The sequence below is a fragment of the Jatropha curcas genome, chromosome 7, assembly GCF_041381405.1.
Source record: "Jatropha curcas cultivar XTBG-Jc1 chromosome 7, XTBG_Jcur_1.0, whole genome shotgun sequence".
Classification (NCBI taxonomy): Eukaryota; Viridiplantae; Streptophyta; class Magnoliopsida; order Malpighiales; family Euphorbiaceae; genus Jatropha; species Jatropha curcas.
Window position 1 is genome coordinate 27,376,046 of NC_143157.1, and position 12,120 is coordinate 27,388,165.

Genomic DNA, 12,120 nt, shown 5'->3' on the forward strand with positions numbered 1-12,120 from the left:
TATTGAGAGAGGTGCATGATGTTATCAAATTAACTTTGGATGAACATAATCCTTGTGAAATTTCAGGCGTCATGAAATTTTTTTTCTGCAAAAGTATAAAGGTACCTTCATATATTTGGAGATTATATACATATAAATTTGGCCTTTATATAAACATATATACATTAAAAAAAAATGAAATTGAGATAGACATGATGGACATACGGACATGTATCTATGTATAAACTATTAGAAGATAAATACATATATATTTTTTGAATATATATATAAATGTTATGGATATAAAAGATGAATTAGAAGCAAGATGCGAAATTTAAAAGGTGGGGTCATTTCATGAAAATTGTCTTTTAAAAAAGAAATTTTTAGATAGACTTAGTGTACCACGTCTGGTAGATTCATCTAATGTAATAAAGTCACGTGAGTAATTTTATTTTATTTTTCTAGTTTATTCCCATGTAAGTCCAAATTGGACAGCACCAAGGAAGGAAGGAAGGAAGGAAGGAAGGAAGGGGATAAGGGATGTATGTGATTGTGACAATTACGTAGAAATGAAAGTAGGAAAGGACTTTTCCATTTTTCCTACCAAAACTAGGAAAAATGCAAAGGTATGAATACAAGCCAAGCATAGCAATAAGTAATCCTTTCACGGAAATTATGTGAAAGTGATAGAATTACCTCTTAACAACAATCCTCCCACCTAAATCCAAAATTAAAGTTTGGCAATTAATTGAAATCCGTGTGCCAATAAATATCATTCAAGACATACCTTGTTTTGCGTGCACTTAATTACTTACTACTATGATTGATTAGTTTTGAATATGGTTTCGAAATTAATTAATTATTCAATTAATAGTACCATTTTTATCAAGTTTATTAGTAGTAAAATTAGTTTTTTAGTTGTTTTATTAACAAAATAAGATCATCAGGTCGATTGGAAAATAAAATTTATGGTTTCTAAAATTTTATATTTTATTTTTTGATAGTTATATTATTTAATTATTTTATGAATAAGAAATTTTCTTTTTCATAAAAGAAAAAAAGTTAGCTTTAGAAAGTTATTCAGTCTCTTATGAATAATAAAAATCTCTTCTTTCTAAATGTAAATAGGATTAGAGCCTCCAAATTAGAATTTCCAAATATATTTAGGACTCCTAAACGTTATATATATGCCAAATAGCTTAATTTGAAAAAGTAACACGCAACAGATGATTATGTCTCTGTGTATTTCTTGTTTGACATTTCTTCCCCAAGAAAATTAGCTTAGCTTCTTTCTTTTTTTTTTTTTTTCCTTTTTCTTTGTTGAAACTGCGAATAACTTTTTACCAAAACTAACGGAAATAACTGTACAGAAACCCAGATTGCTTGTAGGAAAATGACATTGAACATTGAGAGAGATATGTACAAAATATGGATTTTGATAAATCTGTATATATATTTACTGCTAGATTAAATCCATATCTGCAAACTCACTTTCACTTGATATATCGATATCATAGCATTCTTTGAAAGATACCAAGAACAAGTGTTAACCAAAATTGGATTTTACTTTACTTGTGGTAAAAAGAGATGAAGTCTGATTAACATACGCTATTAATATATAACAAGGCATAAGATAGAATTAATTAAGTTGATTATAATTAAGTGAGTCAGAAAGAAAGAAGATGCAGGGTTTGGCCATTTAGAGTGGATGGAGGTCGGGAGGGACAAACATGCACATGCATGTTCATTTCTGAGAACGAAATGACCTGCTTTTGGACTTTGATAATGGGACATGCAAATGTTTATTATTGGAAATTTATAATTTAAACTGAACTTTGCATTTTCTAATCACTAGCTAGCAGTGTTTTTTCAAACTAATTCTACAGCGGATAAAAATTAGACTCTGATCTATGAATCTACTAGTGAAAAATACTTTATTACTCTCAATAAGTAATATTTTTAGTTAGCTAATTAATTTTAATTGGGTATGATCCCATTATATTCACTTTCAAAACTGGGGATTGGAATAGCAATTCTACCTATAGTTTTTGACTAAGATCATGGCATTGGATCTTAAATCATAACACTTTTGAAGCCATCGTATTGTACTTTTATGGGAGGAGAAAATTCCATTATTAGCTAATTTTGTCTTTGTCCTTCTTTATATAGCAAAATATAAAGGAATGAAAAGATAATACATTTTTTGTTTATGTCGAATTTGAACCATTAAATAAACCAATATCTCCATTTTGCATGGACAAAGTATTTTGACAACCATCACCCCTTCTAAATATAAGTAATGGGAAACAAAAAAATAAATCTGAATTAAGTTTTTTTCTATAATTTAGAAAATTAAGAATCAAGTTTCAAACGTACAAGGATGATTAGTTTGAAAATATGTTAATTTGGTCATGAATCTAGAGGACAGAGGCAAGCACCTGGTTGAAGAAGCTCCATTTGTCAAAAACAATTGTAAGGTTTAGAGAGTATTGGGACCCTCTTTTAGTATCAACAAGATTAATTATAACCTGCTTTAAAATTAAACACCTTTTGACTTAATTATTTCCAATTAACTTCACCTAATTGGCTTGTCACGTCCTCTATTATTCTCTCTTAGAAATCAACTTTTGTCACCCATTGAACATGCTAATGCCAATATAGCAACCTCAGAGTTTCTCTTTTTTAGGTGTTGTTTGTCTGGCCTAGTCAAACTTTAATTATATTGCTAAATAGTACTTTGTTCCCTACTTTTCTTCAATAAATTTTTTTTTTTTTTAAATGTATTTGATACCGATGTCTTGAATTTTTATTTCCAAAAGTTTAGTACTTAAATCACATGAAAATACATATTATATTTAACTATATAGTACTTAGAAATTGAATAAATATGTTTTCAAAAATTAATTTATTTGAAGAAAATTCTATTAATGTGATTAAATAGTTGGTAGTAATAAGTTAAATTAAATTTGAAAATCATGGAGTAAGAAAAATCTTATCTTTTTTCCTATATAAAACCAAAAAAAGCTTTCTTTTCAGTAACTAGTGGTAGAGGATTATTTGTGGACGGAAATGAAAGATAAGGAGTACCAGAAACTGTTAAGAAGATATTTTAATATTGCTTTGTTGATAAAGTTAAGAAAAGAAGGTTCATGAACATCAAATTCTGTATGAAGATAAATAATTAATGACTAGAATTAATTGAATTAAGGTCAAGTACAATGCACGCAGCTCCCAAATGTTTAATCACACTTGTTTCAAGCATCAATTCCCATCATATGATATAATCCTGTGGGCAGGCATTACGTTTTTCTAAGAAAGACATAATTAATGGTATATTAGTTTTTTTTTTTATATAAATATCAATATTTTTTTCTTTTGCTACTATTTTATAATTGCAAGTGTTTCAAATATAACTGAGCAGTGAACTTCCTTAGTTGATTAATAAGCATTTCAATCGAATATACGGAGATTTCAAAAGAAAAAAAATAAATAATTATAATAATTTATTGTGCTCATAAATAGTTTACTTTGTTACTTTAGAATTTTAATGGAGAATTTCTTTTATTATCTATTCAAAATATATAAATAAATTGCATACGAACGCATATCCTAATAATAAGTGTATATGTAATCTGACAATAGATTTAAGTTCAATTATTGTTATAATTTTCTAAAAAATTATCCATTAAAATCGATTAAAAAAATAAAAAATTACATAACTCGTGCACTATACAAGCAGAAGACTAGTTAACACTTAATTATAGTTTTAATAAAATTTAATAAATAATAATTGCTCTCTCATTCTCTCCTTTTCTTGTTGCCTTCTTCTCTATTTTGTGAATTGTTATAGCCCTCCCTCTTCTTAATTTAATTTAATTTATTTTTATAAATAAATTTCAGATTTATATCTATATATAACAAGTCTCAAGTCCAATTTATATTTTGTTTATATTTTTATTCTTAAATTTGATTGTTCTTTTCCCAAATAAATATCAAATAATATCTTTTTACATCTTGTGTAGAGTACATAATATGATTTTCATCTTATGTGAATGTTTGATTTTTTTTTTTTTTTAGTTAATTTTTTTTTTGTCATGTTTTCATTTTGGAAAGCATTTAGTTTTTAGATGTTGATTTTATTTCTTGCAATATAATAGTGTCCAATTTTTTTAATAATTGAAAAAATTTCTTTATATTAGTAGTAAGTAATTAACTCGTATAAGAGATTCATAGATTTTTAACAGGTAATTAAGATTTTTATTTATTTTCTCAAGCTCAACATTCTTTTTATTATTATTATTATTATTATTATGCATTTTCAGATATGACAGTTTTCCATATCCTATAGGAGGGGTCTTGCCCAACACCTTTCGCGTCTATTTTAAGATGATTAATAAAATTGTAATAGGCCAGAAAGGAAATTTGAGAATGGAGACTTCCTTTTGTCTTCTAAAAGAGACACTTATGTCTGTATTTTTTTTTTTTCCATCCTCCTTGGGAATAGTAAAATTGGGCCGGGCACATACAATGACTCGACCCAAAACCAAACAATACAGTAGCTCACAAAGAGTTGTTAGTAATTTTTTTTTAATGATTGGAAAAAGTGTATTTATTATTAGTAGGTAACAATTAGTAATTATTAGGTTTGAATCTTTATGTTAATTTGTTTTTGTTTTATTAATAAAATTATTTACTTTCAAAAAAAGTTTATTATTACTCGGAGATTTTATGTTTTATTGGTAAAAAAGAAAAAAAAAGCAGTGAATTAGCCATATGTTATGGTTCTTTTAATATTCCAAGTATATATATTTATATATCCATAATTATGATGGCTTTATTGATAGTTGAATGTAGAAATACTGATCTGGCATTTAATTTAAAGAGGGAAGTGGGATGCTTGGAATTTCTGCATCCAAGTCACTGAAATAAGTATGGAGATGGCAAAAGTGGTTTAAGCAAAGGGAGACACAAAGCATAAATGGGGTTTCAAAAGTCAAGAGATTGCCAATCCTAGATTCAATCCATGTGCCCTTCTGTAGAAAAGTGGTGGAGGGGTCCTCTGTACAAGGGCACATGCCCTAACTGTATATAACATCTATATATGAATACACCCCATGTGTCAAAAGCATACAAGGTCATATCCCTTCCCTTCAAGGGAAACTTTGCATCATCTCCACTCTTTTTATTTAGTAATGTTTGTTGCTCCTTTTTTAGCTAAATAAAGGATTGGATTTAGTTAATGTGTACTTATCCGATCTCTCTCTCTCTCTCTGAGTGGCCACCAAATTAATCAAATTCATTTATTATTAATAATTAAAAATATATTAATATTTTGGCTCATAATGAACTGAATTGACCTTTAACATAAAATGATTTAAGTTATTTTAATTGGTTCATCCTTCTTATTATACGTCATTTAGTTAATATGTGTTTATCCAATGTGGGATTACCCACACACATCAACAATTATTTCATTCTAAATAGTAAGTAAATATGAATTGAAATAAGTATATTTTTTTAACTTTTTAAAATAATTTCAATTTGTTTGTATATTATGAAATTTAAATTCTCTACCATTTAATCTGTACACTAATGAATTGTTTTCTAATTATTACTCTTAGAAATTGAACCATAATCAATAAAATATAAAAACCAACTTAGTTAACGAGGGAGGTTGCACTTTGGTTAATAAAAATTGAATTGGCTTGTAAAAGCACCAACTTGAGACACAAATCCCAAAGCGCAGCGAGGGAAGGATTTTTTTTTATTTTTTTATAAATCACTGTTATTTGGATTTATTATCAGAGACAGTCTTATAATTCAGCTCAGGCTTAATCACAGTTAAAAAAACTTTCGAGAAAAGGATTATTTTATTTACAAAAGAATAGTCTCCATTCGTGTATGAAGCGAAATATAAATCAGATTCCAAAAGAAATAGTAACAGTAAAGTGAGAGGTTTTATATGGGAACCCAAACAATTGGGCATGTGTTTGTGGTGGCTTTTCATTTGTTTTGCTATAAATCTACCAACACGCCACCCACTTCTTTATTATTAATCTTAATTACTTGATTTTGGGCTATTTTTTCTGTTAACGATAGTTGCAACATTAAAATATTCAGAAATAAACTCAAAATTAGTTGATTTTATAAATAAAAATTTTATATTTAATCGTTAAAATACTGCTCCTATTGCTGTTTATAGGAGCATCTGTATCCTGAAACCTTTTCATAATAAGTTGATTATTACATCCTGAATCTGGGAAATGTGGTTGACCTTTATTTGATAAATGTTCTTTAATTAATGCTTCATTATAGTAAAATTTATCACGTGGTCACATGTATTTTGGTCACTGCTCTACCCTGTAGCCTGTAGATGATTCTCTCTTGAAAGCTAACAGCATCAACCCAAAAGAGGACTTGCAGATTTTGAGAATCATATGATATAGCTACCATTACCAAAATCAATTTATGGAAAAATATGACCATAACATAGTTAGGACGACCTAGAAAATGAAGTTCGGGGGGTGAAAACTTAAAATTTAAAATTGTTGGGTTGAAATATAATTTTATATACTTTTTAGGGACAAAAAATGTAATTTTTTTGCAAGATTTTCCTTTTTGGGAGGCAGCCCCCTCAACACTAGTCACGTTTTGCTAAGTTGGGCGGATTCAACCTCAAAAAGATCAGCCCAAGCCCATTATTAAGAAGACGGGTTATCATTCAAGATTTTTCCGAACGACATGACGTCTCGTCCGCCCAAATTCAAAGAGTGTATATATATTTTTTTGCAACAAAAGAGAAAGAGCTAAGCACTAAAGTAACTATACATAGTTTCTGGGGGCATGAAACCCCACTAATATCATTAGGAGCGGAGCGAGACTCCAAAACTAGGGGGTTAAAAAAAAAAAGTTCAAAATTAAGAAGGGCACATAAAAAAAAATTATTTATTTAGACTATTTATAGATAAAATTTTCAAAATTTTTTTGAGTTTGAGGTCCCCCAGTCTCCCCTCCCTCCGTCCCTGAATGTCATAGATCAAGCCTTACAAGTGGATCATCCAAAACTTCGAGCTCCTATCGAAATAAAATCAGCCAAACTAACAAAGTGATCAACTGTAAAATTGCATTGCAGACATGATTTACTTTGATATATCTAAAATCGCCTTAAAAGTTTCTAAATTCAAGGAACATTGTAATATTTCAAGAACCCGTCATTTTATAATCTTTTAAATTAGCACGATCAATTAGATGTAGTTTGATTAAGTTAATAAGAGGAGTAAAATGTTTCAAAGTTGCAACTTGTTTTATACATTGTTTTCCATTTTAAAATGAATACTACAGCTAGTCTCCCAATCAGCCTATAGAAGTTCCTTTATTTACATTACTAACATTTTGCATGACATTAGTGTTTAATTAGTGTGTACTTATTAATCAGCAACATCGATAAAATGGTTGGCCATAGAGATTTAATGTTATACTACCAAATTTAGGGCATCTTTAATGCAACTGTTGAGTGCGTTAATTTATTTACCATGTCTGAAAAATTGAAAGTTAAAAATAAAAATATTCTTCAACGCTATTGTCTGTTTAGTCCGTGAGTCTGATGTGTCAAAAAGAAGAAGAGACATTGTCTATCACGCTTTCCATTTTCAGATGATCTGTTAGACAACGTGACTCAGCTTTTTTGTTCTTTTTTTCCTATTTATTTATTTTTTTTCTTATTTTTTTATTTTCCTCTATGCCTTCTTCTTTATTTGTACTTCAACTTTTTCTTGCCCTGAAACTGATTTTTCTCCATGCATTGGAGAACCATTTTTAAAATTTAACATTTACAAATATATATTCAGCCACATCACCATCCACAATTTCTATTTATTAAACACATCAGCCATAATCCATAGTTGCATTGGAGATGCTCTTATTCCCTTATCATAGCTTTAAGGCACTACTATCAATTCTCACAAAACTTAGTTCTACAGATCTAGGTCATACATAAAAGGAAAACTATTCATAATAATGAAACATCTGTGTAAAATTAACTCATGAAACTTGTATGTCTAAGTTATATTATGTTCTTCTTAACTACTGACAACTGAAGTACTAATGACTACATAATCAAACCGAATATATGTATTATTTAAAAATCAAGAATAAATGTAAAAAAACATAAAAATTTGAGAAATTAATGAATATTGGAAAGCAAAGACATGGGCATGCATATTCCTGATTCTATATAGAATCTGCCGTTTTGTGTCACTGTGAAAAATGTGAAGATTGAAATGTATATACTTTCAATATTATAATTTTCTCAACCCTTCTTGTTCAAGCTATGAATGATACTTCCTAAGTTAATCTTAGAAGCAAAACGATAACCAGATAAGATTCAATTTCAGATACATGTAAACATTAACAAAAGCAAGGGGGACCGAAATCATAAATTTAATCATGTTAATTAGCCAAGGGAAACTAGGATAATTTAAGAAAGTTTTAATTTTCAAAATGAAGAAGAAACATCCTTAAATAAAAACCAAAAAAAAAAAAAGCTTAATTAAGTTTGAATTGAAGACAATACTGTAATGTATAGAAAACCAAAAATGATCAATATAATGTAGAAGTCTGTAATTAATCAATTCACTTTGTACTTAATTAAAACACTCCATAAAAATATATTATGAATATATGTACTTAATATAACTCATGAAAATAAATAGAATATGTAAGACTTCACTTGCCGATTGATCTTCAAAGATTTGCAGTAGTCATTCTTTTAGCTCCATTCCTTATGTTTCTTCACAGAGATCTGTGACCTCCATATATAAAAGCCCACATAAAAGAGAATATACACAAACAAAGTTCTTGAAATCATTTTGCCTCTATCAAATAGTACCAATAAATTAAACCCCTTCTTGTCCGCAATATATATTTTCTTGGTATATTTGCACTTAGGTTAAATGGGTAAAGACAGGTGACAATGATCTAGCTATCAGACCAGTGATCATGACCAAGTCGAAGCTCCAAATCCACTTCATCTTCTTTTGAAACTTCTTTACTGATAGTTTCATTATTCTCTTCTAAATTATTAGAACCAATTTGCAAGCTCAAATTTGCACCCCAAAGTTGTTCATCATTCAGGCTTAAAGACTGATTTTTAGAAACAAGAAAATCACTTGCATGATAATAACCATGTGCGTCCATAGGGATAGAAGACGAACCTCTAGAAGCCTGAAAATACATAGGATGATAATTTTTCTGTGCCTCTATAACAGGACAATGGTTGATGGGTTCACTTGAAATCGATCTGACATGATTAGGGTTTATGTCTTCTTCATTTATTTTGCTTGAAATTGAATTAGAACCTGAGACTTGCTTCGTCTTGGCTCGATCTTTTCTATGTATGTTCATATGCCCTCCCAGAGCTTGTGCGTTAGTGAATCCTCTCCTGCAAAAAGTACACTCATAAGACCGTTTAGAGCTACTTATAGTAGTTTCTTTGACTTGTTCTTCTTGTTGATCCTTATTATTTTCGTCGCTTGAACTTTCTGAGCTTCCTTGTTTTCCTGATCCCATATTGAGAAAAGAAAAAATGTGTTCTTGTGATCAACTTTTCACAATTTCAGGTTAGTTAAGGTCAAGATCAGAGGGAGGGAAAGGAAAGAGAAAGACAAAGAAGTCTATATAGAGAAGAAACTGTGGATGTTAGTGAAAAAGAGACAAGTAGAAGACATTGGCATTCTCATTGTATTTGTACTTGTAGAGACTTTTTTTGGCTTTTGCTATAGGACTCTTCCCCTTGGTCGGCTCTGTGATTAATTCATCTACATATTTATATATTACTTAACAAATTTTAATTATACAGCACTCTCCGATTTAGTTAATTAGGGATTTGAGCTCATGTAGCTTTCATGCATTTATTTTTTTTTATCAGCAAATTAATTTATTTTATTAATATAAACCAGAAAAAACTTAACATTTTTAGGCAACTAAACTCAAATCATCAGACTTTTCTATACTAACAAACCTAATCCGAAAATATTAAGTAAAAAAACCCTATACAGCTTTCATGCATTTATCTAGGTCTATGTATTGTTGTTTTGTAATTCTGTCTCAATATTTGGAACTTTCTCTATGCTATTTCTTAATTATATAATTTACAATTAGCTACTAATGGCGTATATGAACTAGGAAAATAATATATTTCTTATATAGTCTTGATTTAAATTTTGATCACAATGTAATATTTACAATTACAGGTCTGAAACCTTTCTTTACATTACATCATATATGTCCATTTTTAGTATATTGTAATGTGAGCATGGGATGCAAATCTTAAGCAATGAAGAGGGAGATAGTGACGATGTTAATGGACAGTAGCAAATTGTAGGTATTGAAAACAATAATTCTTTATTGTATGGAAATTTCATTTTGATTTAGGCATGGTGGGCTGTAATTGCCAGTCACTAGAAATGGTTATATATTATATAATTACAAAAGATGAGAAATTATTAGGTTTATTTATTTATTTATTTATTTTTATTGTTGGTCAATGGTATTATTGGACCAACTTATATAATATCGAGACTAAATTTTGATCAGGTTTATGGTTTTCCTTTGGAATGAAATTAATTAGACGGCAAAAACAAATAACGCGTTGATACAGTAGCCATTAAGCTTTGACCCTTTCATGTTTGTTTGATAATTAGTGTTGTAAGTTGTAATTACAGAGACAAACAATATAAATGTTGGACAAATAGAAGAAGGGCGTCAAACGACAAAACAACGTTAGTGCTGTAAAATGTATAATGCCAGCCAGTTCATTTTTCTTAATTGGGAACCAGTTAAAATATATTAATAACCTTGAAAGCTCTTTGACCTGACGGAAGAATCCTCGTTATGTATTTTCAGTTTGTCCAACAAAATCCATCTGGAAAAATTGTTAATTATTATATTGAGTTGGACCAATTTAATCTTGAATGTATCTCCTACCAATCTTATCCTATATAAATGCCAAATGCTAAAACAAACTCTTTTTACAGTTAATTCCTAGTTTATTTGGTACTTGCATTTTATAATTTTTAAATATATAATAAACCCATGATTGCATACATCTTCGTTCTAATCCATCAATGATTTTCTGAAAATCTAATTAATTTATTTATTTATTTAAGAATGAGTTAGAAATTCAATAGTAAGATTATAGAACTTTTCTTAGATTTTTAATAAAAATTATTTATTTATAATTCAAAAAATGAGATTACGATTTTTTTTTTTTTTTAAATATGGATGAAAAGTTTAATAACAAAGAGAGTAATAATAATGATATAATTATGAATAAAACTTTGCTATCATTGCCATCAATATATATATAGAAGTAGTGCGCCACTATACTCTAGATTATCCTAAATGGGCCTACTAATGTGGGCTTCTTTTACATTCATGTTTTTCACTTCAAGTTGAAATGAACGTTTCCCATTACTAGTCGGCCACGTGTACTCCCCCGATCATAACCAAGCCCAAAACGAAAAATTTCTTCGTTTGAATAAAATTATGAATGAATTCTTTATTCTCTTATTTATTATGTATTTTAAAAGAAAAAATTTCTTGGAAGAATACAAGTAAGCTAGGAATAAATAATGGAAATTACAGAGTAGAAAATTTTTCCGACTGCCTCCATTTTAAGGATACCGTTGGGTCCTTTTATTCAGCAATCATTTACGGACCTAATCATCATACTTATGGTTTATTAATCATTACTTGCAACTCTTGTCACCTATAGAATCCAATAATTAATACAAATAAGCTTTAGTTAAGTGAAACTAATTAAAATTAATTGTCTTTCAACAATTTCTGAGTTATATATATACACACGTAGCTAACTCTGTATTTTGAGTTAGGGTTCTTAATGATAGACAAGACCGGCATGCATGTATACGTCTAACCAGGGTGATCATAGAGAGAGAAATGGAGGAGGAAAAGAGTGAGATAAGCAGTTAATAGTTGGGTTTGGATGGTGATGTGAGGCGAGCAGGGCTAATACTTTATGCCATTCCTTTCGATCTCTTCACTTTCACTAAAATAAGCACTTAATAGTTGCCTCTATTCAAATTTGTCTCTGCTCTTTTTCTCTCTGTTTTCACCATCCAC

General features: G+C 29.1%; 1 protein-coding gene across 1 annotated transcript; it reads right to left on the reverse strand.

Annotated features, from left to right (window-relative positions):
* Window positions 1-8,955: 8,955 nt before the first annotated feature.
* LOC105632225 (zinc finger protein 10) lies at window positions 8,956-9,673 on the reverse strand. Its single transcript, XM_012214547.4, has one exon. The coding sequence runs from the start codon at window positions 9,544-9,546 to the stop codon at window positions 8,956-8,958; it is 591 nt and encodes a 196-aa protein (XP_012069937.1). The 5' UTR covers window positions 9,547-9,673.
* Between the last annotated feature and the right edge of the window lie 2,447 nt (window positions 9,674-12,120).

What these genes read in the sequence shown, in the direction of transcription:
- LOC105632225 (XM_012214547.4), bottom strand. Translation starts at nt 9,546, where the DNA reads ATGGGATCAGGAAAACAAGGAAGCTCAGAAAGTTCAAGCGACGAAAAT.